This window comes from Salmo salar, chromosome ssa13 (assembly GCF_905237065.1).
Source record: "Salmo salar chromosome ssa13, Ssal_v3.1, whole genome shotgun sequence".
In the NCBI taxonomy this organism is placed as follows: domain Eukaryota; kingdom Metazoa; phylum Chordata; class Actinopteri; order Salmoniformes; family Salmonidae; genus Salmo; species Salmo salar.
Window position 1 is genome coordinate 79784749 of NC_059454.1, and position 23242 is coordinate 79807990.

The window sequence follows — 23242 nt, forward strand, 5'->3', positions numbered from 1 at the left end:
GCCCTAAAACCCCTTTCACACAAGCGCTTATCCAGAGTAAACAGAGCATACAAGCACTCTCACACAAATATTCACTAGACTAGAATGAGTCATACAGTAAATGAAAAAGGAATATGTGTCCTAAAGCATGTAAAAAGGGGTTGCCCGAGAACCTCGATATTATTATGTGAGTGTGTTTCACATGTTTCATTTTGAAGTGTGTTTATTGTAGGCTATTTTCCAACTGTGCTTTTCAGTGTCAGTTCTATCTTCTTCAGTGTACTCTGAGTTGTGGATAGCTTCTTGGTCTGTTCTAAACTAACACCAATAAGTCACACACCAATAAAAATACAACACAGATTAGCAAATCAGCAAGTTATCTATATTTATTTGCATTTGAATTGATCAATATACAGTTCTTTTTTTTCTTTCAATAAGCACTTTATGGTTTGGCATTTCTAACATCATTACTAAATTAAAACATTCTCTTAAAACAAAAGCATGTAACGGAAATTAAACTTATAGCACCTTTTGCATTTGCATTTGCTCAAACAGCTATGACCGCACTGCCCTAAAGCTGTTTCAAACACGCTACGTGCATCCTATTTTGGTTTGCCTCCTCATGCAGAGGTGTTGTTAATGGGGTATTTCTCTTTTCCCAATAGAACTGAGTTGAAAATACTAGATATGTACAGTACAGAACAGGACAGCAGTCCCTCCCTGTATACCATAGGCCTACAGCACAGTATGTCCCTACAGTACAGATCTAGTGGATCTACTCATACTTTACATCTGGGGCAAAGTGCACAACTACGCCGCTCCTCCGTGGTTCGGGTCTTTCCTCCAGTGGTTCTGGTTCTCCTCCAACGGCACCCTGGGAATGATGATCACCGGGTCGGAGAACCTCGTCATTAAGCTCTCTAGGAGGCGAGGCAGCACAGAGTTAAGACACAAAGAAAAAGACAAAAACAAAGAGACACAAGATGAGGCATTTCTCAGAGGCCAATCACAAAGAATTTTGCTGAGTTGAGTTGAGCACCCTGTGACTACTCATATCAGAGGGCAACATTATACTGCCACAGTGGAGATGTGAAGCTCAGTCTCAGAGAAAGCAGCTAAAGCTCGCTCTTGGTTTCTTATCACGTCAAACCTAAAATAGCACAAAAAAACATCGTTCGCCCGCCTACCTTCCTCAATTCCAAACAAAGGTTAAAATGTTTCTTCAATCAAAGTTAGGATTTTGTGTTATGTTCAGATCAATAAATAGCCACTGCTCTCTGAGTTTGAATCCAATTTGTCAGCTGAAACCTTCTGAGACTAAAAGCTAGAGCACACTAACGGGAATAATGAGAGTCTAATGAGAGTCTCAGGGTGTTCAAGGATAAACAGCCACAGGACATTCAGGAATAATATAATCTAAAATGAAATTGAGGGGACTAAAACATGCACTTACTATCTTCTCCAGTAGCAGAACTGGCTCTCTCCAAAGCTAGAACTACTGTACCTCCCCACTCTATTCCGACCATGCACCCCAATAAACATTGAATCGACATATTTTCAATAAACAATTCAGATTTAGTACCAGCCCATATAAAATAACCACACATTTTGTAATATTATATAACATTTGGATTGCAGGTCCCACTCAGACACCATAACAACATTACATCAAATGATGAAAATGATCAAACTAAAAAGGATAACTATGTGTTATTATAAACATATATCTGTAGGTGTGTTTACCCACAGGTTTATTAATCATTTATATATAATCACACTGGTAACATGTGTGTAATTACGATATGTTATATCAAATAATAGTGGTTGCACGGTAGGTTTAATCCAGTTGCTCTAAAAATGGAAAAGGATGGGTGATCTCTAGTCATCTGTGTGAATAATTCAAAAGTCACATTTTACTACACAGCCATGCAATTTGTTTAGCCTTGACCTATTTCTTATAACCAGGAGCAATGAATGCATCTAGCATCTTCCAGTAGCTCAAGGGGGGATTCCAAGATGGTCTGGACTATAGCCATTCTACTACAACAAGACAGACCCAAGGCCTCCTTAAGAGAGGAACCTTAAGGAGACATACGTACTTTATAGGACATGACAGCCAAGCATTCACACAGACAGACAGCCCCACACACTCATTCCCCTACTCTAGTTTCCATATGGAAGAGAAATATATGAGGGATCTGACCTGGTGGGAACTGTATCGGAGTACAACGATTTTCAAAACAAAACTGTGCCACTATCAAATATTTAAAAAATCATGACTTTGAAATACATCTTATGAGCACATATGAATGAGAGATTTGTGGCTTGTGGCGGCTGGGTGTGTTTTTAGGTTACCTTGGAATGGGTAGTGTACAGCCCCACAGGTGTTGCTTTAGCGTCTGCACCCAGCCTGTATCACGGATTGGCTGACAGAGCTGTATGTAGTGGTACTGTTTTAGCACAACCCTTCAAATGAATCAGAATGTCACTCATTAGGTTTTCTAGAGGTAGGATTTCACCTTGCACAGCATATCCAAATTTGACATCCTCGAAAAGCTAATATCGATACCAGATGAAGCTGGAAAATATAGTAATTACATGATTATAATGATTTTAGAAATATCCAAATGTCACATTTGTTACACGCAGAGAAAGAACATTTCATTAATCATACAGTTTGTTGGCCCAGTAAATACATGACATCCAATTCTGGAATAATGTTCTACCCATCCTTAACTTGCATATTTCTGTATAATTTGGGCAAGGTCTTTGAATATATTTGGACACATGATGCAAAATAATATATTCCTCAGCTCTCACATAGTGTAGCAGCAATACGCAAGCCCTTTGAAGGATGTCAGAACTCATGCCAGAATGTCTTTGATAAGCGCTAAAGAAAACCTGAAGGCAAAATTCTCTTCCATGTGGATTCACTCACTAAAAAGCATCTCATGTCTCACAAAGACAAAGAGACAAAAACAATTCAACAAATACCTGCAACCACTGTTCTTTCACCCTCCTCCTCCATACGTTTCAACACAAAGAACCAAGAGGACACAGCTTTTTCTGCTTTTCCATTTATTCATAATATTTCAGTAAATAGGAGCAAGCAGAGAGAAACACAAGCACGTCACAGTAAAATATTTGTGTCCAATACATTCTGTAACTTCTTTGTACCATTATCACTTTCTATAATTTTTTTGTTCCTAATGCTTGGATTAAAGATCGATAGCACCGGATGAGCTGTGTGCCAGTACTTTACATGTATGACCCCCCCCCCCGACACCCCTTCCTGTGTTACGAGAGAAAGACCCCCCCCAACCAAAGGCTGCAAAATGCTAATGAGATGGCCCTCACCCTCCGCTCCGTGGGCACATGCTCAGTCTAAGCGGAATATGGCATGGTGGTTCATTGTGACATACTAACTCAAGACACCACCATGGCAAATGGAGAGACAACACACTCCAGTATTCAAAATGGAGGGGAGGGAGCCAGGGGACTCTGACTAGCACAACAGATGACAACAACACAAGAGAGAGACTGGGGAGTGTGGGGTGGCCCATGACAAGCAAGTCCTGCACAGCACAATGCACTGCTCTATTGTGGTCTATGCCATCCCAGGAGTCTGAAACGCTGTTCTGGTCTTTACTACTGTCTGCTAAGACACAAGTAGACATGTGTAGTAGCCAATAGAGCTCTACTGGCACTATACAACCAATACAAACTGATTCATTTTGACATAATGAGGTTTATGTTTGTAATACAGATCATTTTCCTTGCTCGCTCAATATATCCCATTCAAGAAACTGCATACATATGCAGAACTATGATACAAATGTAAACCAAATATAAAATGTAGTTTCGCTGCTTGTCCTAATTCAATCAAATCACAGGTGAGAATATCAAGTCGTTCTACATTGGTAGCCTATGCCTACTATATTTAGATTGCCATAGAAGGCAGCAGAGGAGAGATATATTTGGAGTTGAATGTGTTTAATATAATCTTGACATCTACACGTAATCTTCTCAACCTAATGAAACACACACACACACACACACACACACACACACACACACACACACACACACACACACACACACACACACACACACACACACACACACACACACACACCCCTGGTCCAGGGAAGAGGCCAGTTGTTTGAGGCCCATGCTAGACAGAAACATCGAGACACAACATGCATAAACCAGAAACAAAGACAGAAACAATACGTCCAGAAAAATAAACATTCCAAACGGCCAGCATTCAACTTACCATAACATCGCAGACACATTTTTGGGGGTATGTTACAATAATGGTATTAGCAGAAGTAATTCGTGTTTTATACCCAAATAAATAGATGAATAAATAAAACAATAAATAACATATAATTATAAAACCATGAATCTGCTGAAAGAGAGAAAGAGTTTTAACTAGTATCACATCCAGCCATGCACCTCTTCTGACCTCTGGGATGTGAACAATGTTGTTGGCTTCTCTCATCTGCTAGTGCCATGGGGGCCTAAATAATCATGTTGGTTCCAGTCAACCATGACTCTGTGTGTGTGTCCTAGCTATAGCTACATAGAGTGTATATGGGCTGGGTGAAAGTATAGCTAAAGACCATAGAGCCACAATATCACATTTCTATCGTGACTCAGTGAAATGTAATGTAGTTTTTTTTAATGCTGAATGTAATTATAATTGCATGATAGTAACATTTAATTCAGTGGAAATTCTCATCTGCTGTGCAAATGACTGGTCTAGTAATGCATAATCATGTTACAGTAACCCAGATGGCTCCCAGCTTGGCAACAAGGTTGATGAAACAAGATAGCCTTGTCTGACCTCTAAAATAACTTGATGAATGAATTTGACTGCGAAGAGAGAGAACAATTTGAATGAGAGGGTATGAGGTTTTAAATGTTGTCCTGACAATTATTTGTTCAAAACCATTCCCACATCATCCACAATCAACATAGTTATTAGGTTTACAAAATTAGACATTGCATTCAAGAATGATGGCAAAGTTGAACAAAGCATCTTAGTAATGCCAATCTGAAAACAGACTGACTTGGAGCCCTGCTCAAGAAGACAGCATCCAGGAAATACAGAGCAGGCACAAACTCAGCCATGGATTGATACACTCCAAGCTGCACATTTATCAAAGATTTTCAGACCGTTATCCTAGATGAGTATCTAATGTGTCTATGCACACATTTATAAATGTATCTTTGCATACATTTGAAAGTTACAGCTACAGAAATTGAGTCCAGTCACTGAGCCAATTTACATGGTCTTCTCATTCCCAAAAATCCTTGATAAACTCAACAAAGCAATCTGTTCAGTTGGAATATGGAAGCCAACCACACAGGATTGCTAGTCGGTGGGCTCATGCAACAATAGCACGTGCCATTCATTGGCTAACCAGGCAGCCGGTAGCCATGGTAACCTTGAGATGGAGACGTGGAGAGAGGGGGGTGGAGGGTGGCATCGGGGAGCAGAGGAAGCGGATGAACATGCCCCCTTGTTACTATGGTGATCTAATGTAATGGGAGGCGGGGAAGCAACAACATGTCATGTCACAACCCTGACATTTACTGTAACTACATCTAACTTAGCCAAGAGGCAGAGAGAAGAGAGGGAAAGAGAGTTAGAGAGTTAGAGAGAGAGAGAGAGAGAGAGAGAGAGAGAGAGAGCGAGAGAGCGAGAGAGACAAAACATAAAAGGGATGAGAACTTCTAATTAATTTTGCAGCCTTCGTGTTCTTTCCCCCAAAGAAGAATAAAAAGTAGTGCTAAATGATTTTTACTCTTTTGCCTCAGCCAGTTTGTTGTTCATCTCTTTACTTTTCTCCTTGTCCCCCTCCGCAGGCCCGGACTCAGTGGGCTGGTTCTCAGAGGTCGTCTTCTTGGTGCCCCGCAGTGCTCTGCTGCCCGGCTGCTTCTGCTCTTTGGCCTTCTTGACAGGTTTGCCGCCCTGACTAGCTACCGTGGTGCCCGCCTTTTTGGGTTTGGATCGGGGAGCACTGTTAGACCTCTCAACCTAGGCACAGGGGATGGGGGAAGATGGAGATTATTTATATATACCATCCCCAAAGACATTAGCAGCAGGTGTAAATGACTCTGCAAAGAGCTGTAACTCCTCGGTTTGATATTGTGTTTGCTTCAGTATTACTGATATGATTTGCCATCACAACATACACAGTAAAGAGAACAGCAGCCCTCCAAGAGAAAGATTCTGTCATTACAGTGGGTTTGAAAACGCACTCTGCAAGGCTGTGGTTCTGAATAGGAGATTAACTGCATTATGGCTGTACCATGGGAGTAGTCAATAGGACATGATCTAAAGCGTTCTCACCTTGGTCTCTTGTAGGCCTTTGTAGGGCTCATTGTACAGGCTGCGTATCCTCCTCCTGTCCACAGCCTTGTTGTCGTTGGGTTGCTGTTTGCCCTGCTCTCCCCTGTAGGTGGCGCTATAGCTGGTCTCCAGGCTGGTCTTCTCATCAGGGGGAAGGTACTGGGACTTGGCTCGGATCAGCTTCACTGGCTTCACATCCCTGTGGGCTTTGAACTCCGTCCTACGAGAAGAATCAGCACCAAATACACTCAGTAAAAAAGCTCTCTTCACATTTCAACCTACAATCTATTTATAGACAGGAGAGAAGACTAAATCTGTATTGTCCCAAAGGGCAATTTGTGTTGCAGCATGTAGGCATTCAAAAACCCCATGAAATATGAAGCAGTCACTTACAAACAAGTACATTTACATAGAACTGTTTGGAAATAGAAATAGATGTAGTGGAATGACTGGGTCTCTCCCACAGTATGAGTGAGTGGGTGTATGTAATGTATAGGAGCTGGGTGGTGACTGCGCCAGGCAGCCAGCGGCTCAGGTGTTTAATATAGTCCGGACACAGCAGTTCTTCAGAAGGTCATCTCCATTGCTTTCACACAGAACAGCCTGACCTCTAGTCTGTCTCATAGAGGGGTTCTGTACAGGACGAGCCAACCTCCAAACACATCCAAGAGCAATTAGAGATATGCATCAAAGTGAGATCTGTTCACTATCAATTCTATAGCAGGTATATAAACGAACATGTTGCTACTAATTGGAGTTTTAGATTGAACTGCCCATCATAGATAAAGTTGATTTTAAAAGTTGTAATGGATTTTGAACTCATAAAAGCAGACCTGATTTTCCATAAATGACTACATGATAGTCTTCTCACTGATGGGCAGCTGAAGGATGACATATTAACTTACACTCACTTAACTTATTGGAAGGTCAGGTGGAAACATTCATTCATTACAACTTGTATTTCTTTATTTTTATTTCACCTTTATTTAACCAGGTAGGCCAGTTGAGAACAAGTTCTCATTTACAACTGTGACCTGGCCAAGATAAAGCAAAGCAGTGTGACAAAAACAACAACATAGAGTTACACATTTTAGCAGACGCTCTTATCCAGAGCGACTTACAGTAGTGAATGCATCCATTTCATTTCATGCATTTATTTTTGTTGTTGTACTGGCCCCCCGTGGGAATCAAACCTACAACCCTGGCGTTGCAAACACCATGCTCTACCAACTGAGCCACAGGGAAGGTCATAAACAAACGTACAGTCAATAACACAATAGAAAAAAATCTATATACAGTGTGTGCAAATGTAGAAGAGTAGGGAGGTAAGGCAATAAATAGGCCATAGAGTCGAAATAATTACAATTTAGGATTAACACTGGAGTGATAGATGTGCAGATGATGATGTGCAAGTAGAGATACTGGGGTGCAAAAGAGCAAGAAGATAAATAACAGTATGGGGATGAGGTAGTTGGATGTGATTTTTACAGATTGGCTGTGTACAGGTACAGTGATCGGTAAGCTGCTCTGACAGCTGATGCTTAAAGTTAGAGAGGGAGATATAAGTCTCCAGCTTCAGTGATTTTTGCAATTCGTTCCAGTCATTGGCAGCAGAGAACTGGAAGGAAAGGCGGCCAAAGGAAGTGTTGGCTTTGGGGATGACCAGTGAAATATACCTGCTGGAGCGCATGCTATGGGTGGGTGTTTCTATGGTGACCAGTGAGCTGAGATAAGGCGGGGCTTTACCTAGCAAAGACTTATAGATGACCTGGAGCCAGTGGGTTTGGCGACGAATATGTAGCAAGGGTAACAATATGTAACAATCGATTAATTGTCTCTGGCCCCCTCCCAGTTAGGGGGAGTGATGAGCTCTACAGCAGAGTCTCACAACTCAATCGCTGGTTGAAAACTGTTTTCTGCCCCTCCCAAAAGATAGAATTTGTAAATAATTGGCCCTCTTTCAGGGACTCACCCACAAACAGGACCAAGCCTGGCCTGTTGAGGAGTGACGGACACCATCCTAGCTGGAGGGGTGCTCTCATCTTATCTACGAACATAGACAGGGCTCTAACTCCCCTAGCTCCACAATGAAATAGGGTGCAGGCCAGGCAGCAGGCTGTTAGCCAGCCTGCCAGCTTAGTGGAGTCTGCCACTAGCACAGTCAGTGTAGTCAGCTCAGCTATCCCCATTGAGACCGTGTCTGTGCCTCGACCTAGGTTGGGCAAAATTAAAGATGGCGGTGTTCGCCTTAGCAATCTCACTAGTATAAAGACCTCCTCCATCCCTGCCATTATTGAAAGAGATTGTGATACCTCACATCTCAAAATAGGACTACTTAATGTTAGATCCCTCACTTCAAAGGCAGTTATAGTGTCACGTCCTGGCCAGTATAAGGGTTAATTGGTATTGTAGTTTGGTCAGGACGTGGCAGAGGGTATTTGTTTTATGTGGTTCGGGGTGGTGTGTTTGTTGAAGGGGCATTTGATTTAAGTATTCCGGGGTTTTGGGCACTGTTTGGTTTTCATGTATTCTATGTTTAGTCTAGTGTGTCTGTTTCTATGTTTGGTTAATTGGGGTTGGGACTCTCAGTTGAAGGCAGGTGTTGTCTATTTGCCTTTGATTGAGAGTCCCATATATTAGGGTGTGTTTGTGTTTGTCATTTGTGGGAGATTGTTCTGTGTTTCGCCCTGTGCCTTGCCAGACTGTCAATGGATCGGTCGTTCTCTTGTTTGTTGTTTTTGAGTTCATTTTGATTTAATAAATGTTCACAATGAACAAACACAGTCCTGCTGCATTTTGGTCCTCCTTCACCGACGATACCCGTGACATATAGCCAATGAACTAATCACTGATCATAATCTTGATGTGATTGGCCTGACTGAAACATGGCTTAAGCCTGATGAATTTACTGTGTTAAATGAGGCCTCACCCCCTGGTTACACTAGTGACCATATCCCCCGCGCATCCCGCAAAGGCGGAGGTGTTGCTAACATTTACGATAGCAAATTTCAATTTACAAAAAAACCCAACAACGACGTTTTCGTCTTTTGAGCTTCTAGTCATGAAATCTATGCAGCCTACTCAATCACTTTTTATAGCTACTGTTTACAGGCCTCCTGGGCCATATGCAGCGTTCCTCACTGAGTTCCCTGAATTCCTATCGGACCCTGTAGTAATTTTTGGTGACTTTAATATTCACATGGAAAAGTCCACAGACCCACTCCAAAAGGCTTTCGGAGCCATCATCGACTCAGTGAGCTTTGTCCAACATGTCTCTGGACCTACTCACTGCCACAGTCATCCTCTGGACCTCGTTTTGTCCCATGGAATAAATGTTGTGGATCTTAATGTTTTTCCTCATAATCCTGGACTATCGGACCACCATTTTATTACGTTTGCAATCGCAACAAATAATCTGCTCAGACCCCAACCAAGGAGCATTAAAAGTCGTGCTATAAATTCTCAGACAACCCAAAGATTCCTTGATGCCCTTCCAGACTCCCTCTGCCTGCCCAAGGACGTCAGAGGACAAAAATCAGTTAACCACCTAACTGAGGAACTCAATTTAACCTTGCGCAATACCCTAGATGCAGTTGCACCCCTAAAAACTAAAAACATTTGTCATAAGAAACTAGCTCCCTGGTATACAGAAAATACACGAGCTCTGAAGCAAGCTTCCAGAAAATTGGGACGGAAATGGCGCCACACCAAACTGGAAGTCTTCCGACTAGCTTGGAAAGAAAGTACCGTGCAGTATCGAAGAGCCCTCACTGCTGCTCGATCATCCTATTTTTCCAACTTAATTGAGGAAAATAAGAACAACCCGAAATTTATTTTTGATACTGTCGCAAAGCTAACTAAAAAGCAGCATTCCCCAAGAGAGGATGGCTCTCACTTCAGCAGTAATGAATTCATGAACTTCTTACAGGAAAAGATCATGATCATTAGAAAGAAAATTACGGACTCCTCTTTAAATCTGCGTATTCCTCCAAAGCTCCGTTGTCCTGAGTTTGCACAACTCTGCCAGGACCTAGGATCAAGGGAGACACTAAAGTGTTTTAGTACTATATCTCTTGACACAATGATGAAAATAATCATGGCCTCTAAACCTTCAAGCTGCATACTGGACCCTATTCCAACTAAACGACTGAAAGAGCTGCTTTCTGTGCTTGGCCATCCTATGTTGAACATAATAAACGGCTCTCTATCCACCGGATGTGTACCAAACTCACTAAAAGTTGCAGTAATAAAGCCTCTCTTGAAAAAGCCAAATCTTGACCCAGAAATTATAAAAAACTATCGGCCTATATCGAATCTTCCATTCCTCTCAAAAAAAATTGAAAAAGCTGTTGCGCAGCAACTCACTGCCTTCCTGAAGACAAACAATGTATACGAAACGCTTCAGTCTGGTTTTAGACTGCATCATAGCACTGAGACTGCACTTGTGAAGGTGGTAAATGACCTTTTAATGACGTCAGACCGAGGCTCTGCATCTGTCCTCGTGCTCTTAGATCTTAGTGCTGCTTTTGATACCATCGATCACCACATTCTTTTGGAGAGATTGGAAACCCAAATTGGTCTACATGGACAAGTTCTGGCCTGGTTTAGATCTTATCTGTCGGAAAGATATCAGTTTGTCTCTGTGAATGGTTTGTCCTCTGACAAATCAACTGTAAATTTCGGTGTTCCTCAAGGTTCCGTTTTAGGACCACTATTGTTTTCACTATATAGTTTACCTCTTGGGGATGTCATTCAAAAACATAATGTTAAATTTCACTGCTATGCGGATGACACACAGCTGTACATTTCAATGAAACATGGTGAAGCCCGAAAATTGCCCTCACTAGAAGCCTGTGTCTCAGACATAAGGAAGTGGATGGCTGCAAACTTTCTACTTTTAAACTCGGACAAAACAGAGATGCTTGTTCTAGGTCCCAAGAAACAAAGAGATCTTCTGTTGAATCTGACAATTAATCTGGATGGTTGTACAGTCATCTCAAATAAAACTGTGAAGGACCTCAGCATTACTCTGGACCCTGATCTCTCTTTTGAAGAACATATCAAGACTGTTTCAAGGACAGCTTTTTTCCATCTACGTAACATTGCAAAAATCTGAAACTTTCTGTCCAAAAATGACGCAGAAAAATTAATCCATGCCTTTGTTACTTCTAGGTTGGACTACTGCAATGCTCTACTTTCCGGCTACCCGGATAAAGCACTAAATAAACTTCAGTCAGTGCTAAACACGGCTGCTAGAATCCTGACTAGAACCAAAAAATGTGATCATATTACTCCAGTGCTAACCTCCCTACACTGGCTTCCTGTTAAGGCAAGGGCTGATTTCAAGGTTTTACTGCTAACCTACAAAGCATTACATGGGCTTGCTCCTACCTATCTTTCCGATTTGGTCCTGCCGTACATACCTACACGTACGCTACAGTCACAAGACGCGGGCATCCTAATTGTTCCAAGAATTTCTAAGCAAACAGCTGGAGGCAGGGCTTTCTCCTATAGAGCTCCATTTTTATGGAATAGTCTGCCTACCCATGTGAGAGACGCAGACTCAGTCTCAACCTTTAAGTCTTTACTGAAGACATATCTCTACAGTAGGTCCTATGATTAAGTGTAGTCTGGCCCAGGGGTGTGAAGGTGAACGGAAAGGCTGGAGCAACGAACCGCCCATGCTGTCTCTGCCTGGCCGGTTTCCCTCTCTCCACTGGGATTCTCTGCCTCTACCCCTATTACAGGGGCTGAGTCACTGGCTTACTGGTGTTCTTCCATGCCGTCCCTGGGAGGGGTGCGTCACTTGAGTGGGTTGAGTCACTGACGTGGTCTTCCTGTCTGGGTTGGCGCCCCCCTTGGGTTGTGCCGTGGCGGAGATCTTTGTGGGCTATACTCTGCCTTGTCTCGGGATGGTAAGTTGGTGGTTGGAGATATCCCTCCAGTGGTGTGGGGGCTGTGCTTTGGCAAAGTGGGTGCGGTTATATCCTACCTGTTTGGCCCTGTCCGGGGGTTTCATCGGATGGGGCCACAATGTCTCCTGACCCCTCCTGTCTCAGCCTCCAGTATTTATGCTGCAGTAGTTTATGTGTCGGGGGGCTAGGGTCAGTCTGTCACATCTGGAGTATTTCTCTTGTCTTTTCCGGTGTCCTGTGTGAATTTAAATATGCTCTCTCTAATTCTCTCTTTCTTTCTTTCTTTCTCTCTCTCGGAGGACCTGAGCCCTAGGACCATGCCTCAGGACTACCTGGCTTGATGACTCTTTGCTGGCCCCAGTTCACCTGGCCGTGCTGCAGCTCCAGTTCCAACTGTTCTGCCTGCGGCAATGGAACCCTGACCTGTTCACCAGACGCGCTACCTGTCCCAGACCTGCTGTCCCAGACTTGCTGGAACCCTGACCTGTTCACCGGACGTGCTACCTGTCCCAGACCTGCTGTTTTCAACTCTCTAGAGACAGCAGGAGCGGTAGAGATACTCTCAAAGATCGGCTATGAAAAAGCCAACTGACACTTACTCTTGTGTTACTGACTTGTTGCACCCTCGACAACTACTATGATTATTATTATTTGACCATGCTGGTAATTTATGAACATTTGAACATCTTGGCCATGTGCTGTTATAATCTCCACCCGGCACAGCCAGAAGAGGACTGGCCACCCCTCATAGCCTGGTTCCTCTCTAGGTTTCTTCCTAGGTTTTGGCCTTTCTAGGGAGTTTTTCCTAGCCACCGTGCTTCTACACCTGCATTGCTTGCTGTTTGGGGTTTTAGGCTGAGTTTCTGTATAGCACTTTGAGATATCAGCCGATGTAAGAAGGGCTATATAAATAAATTTGATTTGATTTGATTTGAAGGGCTAGTCAACGAGAGCTTATAGGTCGCAGTGGTGGGTAGTATATGGGGCTTTGGTGACAAAGCGATGGCACTGTGATAGACTACATCCAGTTTGCTGAGTAGAGTGTTGGAGGCTATTTTGTAAATGACATCGCCGATAGTCAGTTTTATGAGGGTATGTTTGGCAGCATGAGTGAAAGAGGCTTTGTGGCGAAATAGGAAGCCGATTCTAGATTTAATTTTGGATTGGAGATGCTTGATGAGAGTCTGGAAGGAGAGTTTACAGTCTAACCAGAAACCTAGGTATTTGTAGTTGTCCACAAATTCTAAGTCAGAACCAGCAATCGGTTGAAGAGCATGCATTTAGTTTTACTACCATTTGAAAGCTAGTAAAAACTTCCCCATCCCTTTCCCACTGCTCCTTCATACTATCTTACCAGTGTATAAAACGTTAAATAAATTCTGCCGGTTGATTTGGCTTTCACAGTGTATTTCCTTTCTTGCCAATTTCCATTGTTCATGCGACTAAGGTGGCAAACACAAAATGAAAACAGATGACTCCCGCCCTGGTCCCTGGACAAGGACAAAATACCTGTCAAGGCTCTCCAGTGACCCCACTCTGTGCAGCCCGAGACCTCAACCCCCAACGCCACGCACAACCACACAACACACACCCAGAGAATAAAAGACCACAGTGAAAAATTCCATGTTCCCGCAGTGGACTACAGCAGTGAAGAGAGGGGGGGATTAGGTAACACTATTACTGGCCTGGATAGAGGAAGCAACCCAGGCAGGCTCAAGTACAACAGACTAGGGTTGCACATTTTGGGGAATATTCAGAAGTGGAAATTTTCCGTGGGAAGTAACGGGAATATATTGGAATTAATATTATGTGACGATCGTCGTAAGGAGGAGACCAAGGTGCAGCGTGGTAAGTGCTCATGATTACATTTTATTTAACTCAGAACACTAAACAAAATAACAAACAAAGGAAACCGAAAGTCACGTTCAGCAGGCTTTCACTAAGTTGTACAAAAACAAGATCCCACAACTGAAGGAGGGAAAAAGGGCTGCCTAAGTATGATTCCCAATCAGAGACAACGATAGACAGCTGCCTCTGATTAGGAACCATACTCGGCCAAACACAAAGAAATACAAAAACTAGATTGCCCACCCCACATCACATCCTGACCTAACCAAACTAGAGGAAATAAAACGTCTCTCTAAGGTCAGGGCGTGACATATTAATACCATTTAAATGTAGATGTTTTTTGTATTGGATTTATTTACCATATCATATGGAGACAGAAACATAAACATTTTACCTTATCATAAGTAGACATAATTGCAAATGATTAAATCCTTCCAATAGAAATAAAAATAACTATTTAGTTACAATTTGAACTTTAATTAAATGAGTTGACTGTTCACATGGGATGATTTCTCTGAACAACAAAAGAAACGAAATATTGAATGACCCCCAATGATCCATCGCATCTCCCAAAAACGTTTTCAACATAGATCTGTAAAATGATAGTCTAGAAACTAAAGCTTTGGTTGTCTTCCTCTCAGGCTTCCATGTCTTCTCCCTGGTCCTCCTCAATGTCCACCTCTTGAACATCAGACTCTGAGGCCCCAACTTCACTGTCACTTTCCAACCTTGTTGAGGATGGCTCGTTGTCAGGCTCAAAAAGCCTCAAATTTGTCTGGATGGCCACCAATTTTTCAACCCTTGTATTGTTCAGCCTGTTGCATGCTTTCGTGTGTGTTCCCAAACAAGGACCAGTTGCACTCTGCGGTGGCTGATGTTGGTGGGATTTGGAGGATGATGGAGGCAACAGGGGAAAGAGCCTCAGGTCCACAAAGTCCCTTCCACCAGGTGGCTGATGAGATATGTTGGCACGACTGCCATATTGCATCTCCATCCCAAAGCCTTTTCTTGGAAGTGTACTTCACCAGACTGCCAAGAACTTTGCCCTCATCCAGGTCAAGGTGGCGAGACATGGTAGTGATGACACCATAGGCCTTGTTGATCTCTGCACCAGACAGGATGCTCTTGCCAGCATACTTGGGGTCCAACATGTACACTGCGGTGTGTATGGGCTTCAGACAGAAGTCTTCACGCTTTTTGATGTATTTCAGAACTGCAGTTTCCTCTGCTTGGAGCAACAGTAAAGTGGGCAGGGCAGTACGGATTTATTCTCTTACATCTGCAAACAGAGTCTGAACATCAGACAGGATGGTCTCCCTTAATCCGTGCAATGGCTACTGCGATAGGTTTCAGGAGTTTCAGGCTGCTTACCACTCTCTCCCAAAATACATCATCCAGGAGGATCCTCTTGATGGGGCTGTCCATATCGGCAGACTGTGATATGTCCATTTCTTGGAGATACTCCTTCCCCTCCAGGAGACTGTCAAACATGATGACAACACCACCCCAATGGGTGTTGCTGGGCAGCTTCAATCTGGTGATATTATTCTTCTCACTTTGCATGGTGAGGTAGATTGCTGCTATAACTTGATGACCCTTCACATACCTAACCATTTCCTTGGCTCTCTTGTAGAGTGTATCCATTGTTTTCAGTGCCATGATGTCCTTGAGGAGCAGATTCAATGAATGACCAGCACATCCAATGGGTGTGATGTGAGGATAGGACTCCTCCACTTTAGACCAAGCAGCCTTCATGTCCGCAGCGTTGTCTGTCACTGGTGCAAATTCCTTCTGTGGTCCAAGGTCATTGATAACTGCCTTCAGCTCGTCTGCAATGTAGACATCGTTGTGTCTGTTGTCCCTTGTGTCTGTGCTCTTGTAGAATACTGGTTGAGGGGTGTAGATGATGTAGTTAGTTATTCCTTGCCCACGAACATTCGACCACCCATCAGAAATGATTGCAATACAGTCTGCTTTCTCTATGATTTGCTTGACCTTCACTTGAACTCTGTTGAACTGTGCATCCAGCAAATGAGTAGATAAACCATGTCTGGTTGGAGGGTTGTATGCTGGGCGAAGAACATTCAGACATCTATTCCAATACACATTGCCTGTGAGCATCAGAGGTGAACCAGTTGCATACACAGCTCGAGCAAGACATTCATCAGCATTTCTCGGACTACGTTCCTCCATTGAGTCAAAAAAACTTCTGATTCCAGGAGGACCATAAGCTGTTGCTATTGATAAGGTGTCTGATTCATCAGGTTGTCTTCACTGTGGCTCAGTTGGTAGAGCATGGTGTTTGCAATGCCAGCATGGTGTGTGCAATGCCAGGGTTGTGGGTTCGATTCCCATGGGGGGCCAGTACAACAAAAAAAGATGAAATGTATGTGTTCACTACTGTAAGTCGCTCTGGATAAGAGTGTCTGCTAAAATGTAAAAAAAAACATTTTCACCTCGAATAGAACTAGATGGAATTTTGTCAAAGGTTGCTTGTTGTGAGCGCTGAGCGCTGAGGGAACTTTATGCACTTGGCCAGATGATTCTGCATCTTTGTTGCATTCTTCACATATGATTTGGCACAGTAATTTGCAAATGTACACAGCTTTTCCTTCTACATTAGCTGCAATGAAATGTGGCATTTTCCTGTAAAGATTAGAAAACAAATGAGTAAAAAAAAAAATACAATTCCATGTACAGATAAATAGTTAAGCAGTTAGATTAAACAACTCCTTTGTAAGATAAATGTTTTAAAATGAAACAAATATGGTAACAGGTGAATTAACACTCCTCAGTTAGCAGGCTCAAGCAAGCTAAAACCCACATGGTAGCAAAAATTAAATAGCAGAAACTGTAAACAAGTTAGAAATGATTTAAAACACACTTTGCTGTTGGCTACTATTTACTTGTTACCAAAAAATAATGTATGTAATATAAAATATATTCACCCCACCCAGTATTTGTTATCAAAACTTACCAGAAAGCATGTAGTCCTTGACTCAGACAGTGTAGTAGTGTGGGCTCAATAGCATGTCATTTGTGTGAAAGATCTTGAAAATCAGCTGTACATGTAATGGCAGAGGGTTGCAATTCCATTGAATTGGGGATAGTTTAACCAAAAAAAGCCACAAGACCTGGAATTGCCTTATGTGTATCTCACAAAAAAGGTTAACTGTTATAAGCTAACTTTTTTGATGAATTTAACTTCCCATGGAACATTTTGGAAATTTAACGGAAAGTTTCCGACCCTTTGCAACCCTAGTACAGATCCATTATAACAATTAAACTGCTGCTGAAGACCACGTAGAAAGATATGAAATCTATCACACTATAGCTCAACCCATGGCAGCTACTGTAGCATGGCCATGGATGGATGACGAGAAGGCTTAAATAACAGCCAGCCAGCCTTACAGCCAGCCTTATACACATTGTCCTATGTGTGGCACAAATGAGTTTCAGGGTGAAAATATATCAGACTGTATCTGTAGCTGGCTCTTTTCCATCACAGTATGAATCAAAGCTGGATCCATACAAGATCCTCTTGTAATAGGTTGTCATGGGATCGAATGTGAGTGGAGAAAAATAACAGAATGTGTGATGATAAGGAGAATGCCTCAAAGAGAAAATTATCTACATTCTCTTATTCTGACACCAATGGAACATCATCTGCTCTGCCTTCAAACCACAACTAGGGCGGTGGTGGTCATGATATTTTGTCAGACGGTGATCGTCAAGCAAATAACTGCCGGTCTCACGGTAATTGACCGTTAATTAACATAAACACATTTAGCATTTTCTGGCTTCAACGCAAAGCCACTGATGCAGACCTTTGGAACATCTACATTTTAAAAAGTCTAATAAATGCAAGTAATATAGCCTGCACCATCACAATAAATCCATTATTTACTTCAGACAAGTAAAAAAAAAACATGATATGAAGAAAATGTAGTCTATTTCAGAAGAACAGAATAGCATACTCTGAGTTGTCATTATGTTAGGCCCTGATCTGGCTACGCCACAATTAATTTAGCAGACAAGATTTGTTGGGCTATATGGTTTGATTTTTAATACATTCTAAGGCTGCATGATGCGACTCCAATGACGATTTGAAAAAAGTCACATGAAAGGCATGAGCTCTGCTTAGTTTTTTTGTACCGGCTGTACACACTTCATCAGTCTCTCATTCACAATTTGACAAACACTTGATAAGGCCTCAAATTTCCTGGCTGCATCCCCTTTGTGTGGCCGTAATGCCCCCTAAAAAAATCCATGCCTTTTGCGGCCAGTGGCAATTGTGCCCTTGGGCTGAATATAATAATTATAAGTCCCTTCTCCCGGCCGCGTGCCGAAGCACATCTCACTTCAATGGCTATCTGTCACGTGATTGTGTCTTTCTCACAAGCTACAAGTGAAGACAGACACATCTGGGACGCAACTGCACGTATGTCCTTATCCAATTCCGAGGTGCATATTGAACATATTGGAAAAACTGTCCACATTTACTTTTCGTCAGCAAATGAGATGAGTAGGCGTAACGAACAGCAAAAGCACTAGCCTATGTCAATCTACTATCCGCCATAGTACAAAAGTTTACCAATTTTATTCTGTACGAGAAAGAAATATTCCAAACATAGTCTGGGACAGTTGTGGGATGCGATTGATCCCAAATTAATAAAACCACTAGCATCAAAAAAACGTTTTTTTAAGCAATGAGCCTAACGCAACAGATAAGAACGTTTAGTTTAAAATGTTGATAAACTAATAGGCTATTTCTTCACATTATAAGTGCACCAATGCGCACACGGCAGTGTTCCATTAGCCAGAAAACACCATTCTCAAAAGTGACCGCAAATGCAATTATGCATGTAATGCTTTTATTATAAAGGTGTCTCGAATTAGGTGAATTAGGTGAAAATGTTCCTCCCCAAACTTGAAACACACGCACTGCGTACAGAATGTACTGTATACCAGTTAGGCTCTACACCCATTGTAAAGCAGATTAATGTGCTTCATTTTAAGAGGTTATTTGGCCACTTTAGTTGTGATACAAACCTTATCAAAACATATAGGCCTACGGTCTAGGCTACATGAGGTGTGTGACTATGGTTAGAAAAAGTTGCAAAAAAAGGCATGCGCTGTTTCTTGCCTTAAGCTGGACATCATTCACAAGTGATAATAGATTCATTCACAAGTCTAATATTGTCACCCATCTGTCACGTCTGCTCCTGCTCCTCCCCTCTGGCGCACGACGTCGCCAGAGTACTAACCACCGGTCCTGGGATTCATCATTACGCACACCTGGCACTCATCATTACGCGCACCTGTCAATCATTATGATTCACACCTGGACTCCATTACCTTCATAATTTCCTCCCCTTTATATGCCACTCTCCCAGGTTCACTCACCAGTTGGTATTGTTCTTGTCTTGGCGTACTGCCTTATGTTAGTGTTGTGTTCACGTGCTCTCGCCACTGGTGTCCCCCAGGGCTCAGTTCTAGGCCCTCTCCTATTCTCGCTATACACCAAGTCACTTGGCTCTGTCATATCCTCACATGGTCTCTCCTATCATTGCTACGCAGATGACACACAATTAATCTTCTCCTTTCCCCCTTCTGATAACCAGGTGGCGAATCACATCTCTGCATGTCTGGCAGACATATCAGTGTGGATGACGGATCACCACCTCAAGCTGAACCTCGGCAAGACGGAGCTGCTCTTCCTCCCGGGGAAGGACTGCCCTTCCATGATCTCGCCATCACGGTGGACAACTCCATTGTGTCCTCCTCCCAGAGTGCTAAGAGCCTCGGCGTGACCCTGGACAACACCCTGTCGTTCTCCGCTAACATCAAGGCGGTGACCCGATCCTGTAGGTTCATGCTATACAAAATTCGCAGAGTACGACCCTGCCTTACACAGGAAGCGGCGCAGGTCCTAATCCAGGCACTTGTCATCTCCCGTCTGGATTACTGCAACTTTCAGTTCTGCCCACAAATTTTCTATAGGATTGAGGTCAGGGCTTTGTGATGGCCACTCCAATACCTTGACTTTGTTGTCCTTAAGCCATTTTGCCACAACTGTGGAAGTATACTTGGGGTCATTGTCCATTTGGAAGACCCATTTACGACCAAGCTTTAACTTCCTGACTGATGACTTGAGATGTTGCTTCAATATATCCACATACTTTGTGTTCCTCATGATGCCATCTATTTTGTGAAGTGCACCAGTCTCTCCTGCAGCAAAGCACCCCACAACGTGATGCTGCCACCCCTGTGCTTCATGGTTGGATAGTGTTCTTCGGCTTGCAAGCCTCCCCCTTTTTCCTCCAAACATAACGATGGTCATTATGGCCAAACAGTTTTATTTTTGTTTCATCAGACCAGAGGACATTTCTCCAAAAAGTACGATCTTTGTCCCCATGTGCAGTTGCAAACCGTAGTCTGGCTTTTTTATGGCGGTTTTGGAGCAGTGGCTTCTTCCTTGCTAAGCGGCCATTCAGGTTATGTCGATATAGGACTCGTTTTAAGGTGGATATAGATACTTTTGTACCTGTTTCCTCCAGCATCTTCACAAGATCTTTTGCTGCTGTTCTGGGATTGATTTGCACTTTTCGCACCAAAGTACGTTCATCTCTAGGAGACAGAACGCGTCTCTTCCTGAGCGGTATGACGGCTGTGTGGTCCCATGGTGTTTATACTTCCGTATTATTGTTTGTACAGATGAATGTGGTACCTTCAGGCATTTGGAAATTGCTCCCAAAGATGAACCAGACTTGTGGAGGTCTACAATTTTTTTCGGATGTCTTGGCTGAAATACATCCACAGGTACAACTCCAATTGACTCAAATGATGTCAATTAGCCTATCAGAAGCTTCTAAAGCCATGACATAATTTTCTGGAATTTTCCAAGCTGTTTAAAGGCACAGTCAACTTAGTGTAAACTTCTGACCCACTGGAATTGTGATACAGTGAATTATAAGTGAAATAATCTGTCTGTAAACAATTGTTGGAAAAATTACTTGTGTGTCATGCACAAAGTAGATGTCCTACCCGACTTGCCAAAACTATAGTTTGTTAACAAGAAATTTGTGGAGTGGTTGAAAAACAAGTTTTAATGACTCCAACCTAAGTGTATGTAACCTTCCGACTTCAACTTTATATAGGGAAGGTAATCAGGGAAGTGATGGAGTCCAGGTGAGTCTGATGACGCGCAGGTGAGTGTAACGATGGTGACAGGTGTGCGCCATAACAAGCAGCCTGGTGACTTAGAGACCGGAGAGGGAGCACACATGACATCGTGGTTCATTTTCATGGCAGCTAGGTAGGCTATACTCCTGTTTCTAAAGAGAAGCAATGTGCTTAATATTTGGAAAGTTTATAAATCAATATATAGTAGGCCTAGCTTAAAGAAAGCTGATGAGATCCTCTTTTTTAATCGAGGCCATTTTCCGTTTTCTCACACAATTGCATAGCCTATAGTAATGTTGCGCAACATGAGCTCATGGGCTCTCATGAAGGGTTTGATTAGATTTTCGATGACATTTGCATTGATGTCAGAGTGATTAGAGGGACAATAGAGTGCTGAGTACCAGGCAGTTAGCAAGATGGTAGGCTACTAATGACCATCAGCAGCATCAGAGCTTGGAGAAGCCTAATTACCGGGACTAAACACATGACAACACAGCATGACAGCAACACAACATGGCAGCAGCACAAAACAGGGTACAAACATTATTTGGCACAGACAACAGCACAAAGGGCAAGAAGGCAGAGACAACAATACATCACGTGAAGCAGCCACAACTGTCACTAAGAGTGTCCATGATTGAGTCTTTGAATGAAGAGATTGAGATAAAACTGTCCAATTTGAGTGTTTTTTGCAGCTAGTTTCAGTCGCGAGCTGCAGCAACCTGAAAAGAGGAGTGACCTTTAACAGAATGTGACTGGCAGAATGAGTGTTGTATGTGGAGGATGAGGGCTGCAGTAGATATCTCATATAGGGGGAGTGAGGCCAAAGAGGGTTTTATAAATAAGCATCAACCAGTGCGTCTTGCGACGGGTATACAGAGATGACCAGTTTACAGAAGAGTATAGAGTGCAGTGATGTGTCCTATAAGGAGCATTTGTGGCAAGTCTGATGGCCGAATGGTAAAGTAAATCTAGCCCGCTCGAGAGCACCCTTACCTGCCGATCTATAAATTACGTCTCTGTAATCTAGCATGGGTAGGATGGTCATCTGAATCAGGGTTAGTTTGGCAGCTGGGGTGAAAGAGGAGTGATTACGATAGAGGAAACCAAGTCTAGATTTAACCTTAGCCTGCAGCTCTGATATGTTCTGAGAGAAGGACAGTGTACCGTCTAGCCATACTCGCAAGTACTTATATGAGGTGACTACCTCAAGCTATAAACCCTCAGAGGTTGTAATCACACCGGTGGGGAGAAGGGCATTCTTCTTACCAAACCACATGACCATTGTTTTGGAGGTGTTCAAAACAAGGTTAAAGGCAGAGAAAGCCAAGACAGCTTTGTTGTAGAGCGTTTAACACAAAATCCAGGGAAGGGCCAGCTGAGTATAAGACTGTATCATCTGCATATAAATGGATGAGAGAGCTTCCTACTACCTGAGCTATGTTGTTGATGTAAATTGAGAAGAGTGTGGGGCCTAGGATCGAGTCTTGGGGTACTCCCTTGGTGGCAGGCAGTGGCTGAGAAAGCAGATGTTCTGACTTCATACACTGCACTCTTTGAGAGAGGTAGTTAGCAAACCAGGCCAAAGACCCCTCAAAGACACCAATACTCCTTAGCCGGCCCAGAAGAATGAAATGGTCTACCGTATCAAAAGCTTTGGCTAAGTCAATAAAAATAGCAGCACAACATTGCTTAGAATCAAGGGAAATGGTGACATCATGTAGGACCTTTAAGGTTGCAGTATCACATCCATAACCTGAGTGGAAACCAGATTGCATACCAGAGAGAATACTATAGACATCAAGAAAGCCGGTCAGTTGATTATAGAAATGTTTTTCCAACACTTTTGATAAACCGGGCAAAACAGAAATTGGCATATAACAGTTAGTATGATGTATGACGAAGCTTGCCTTTAACTAACCCAATAGGTAGACTGAAACACTATCTCTATGAG

The 23242-nt window shown here is 42.8% G+C and overlaps 1 protein-coding gene across 2 annotated transcripts in view; it reads right to left on the minus strand.

Annotated features, from left to right (window-relative positions):
- Positions 1–354: 354 nt before the first annotated feature.
- LOC106567950 (microtubule-associated protein 6 homolog) overlaps positions 355–23242 on the minus strand; it is a 36819-nt gene continuing 13931 nt past the window's right edge. Inside the window, exons 2-5 of one of the 2 annotated variants that reach the window (XM_014137865.2) lie at positions 6341–6560; positions 5793–6025; positions 2335–2445; positions 355–899 (exon numbers count right to left, since the gene is read on the minus strand). In XM_014137865.2, the coding sequence (XP_013993340.1) occupies positions 755–899; positions 2335–2445; positions 5793–6025; positions 6341–6560 (709 nt within the window). In that variant the 3' untranslated portion in view covers positions 355–754. The remainder of the gene's footprint in view (positions 900–2334; positions 2446–5792; positions 6026–6340; positions 6561–23242) is intronic. The other variant, XM_014137866.2, reaches the window with a different exon arrangement.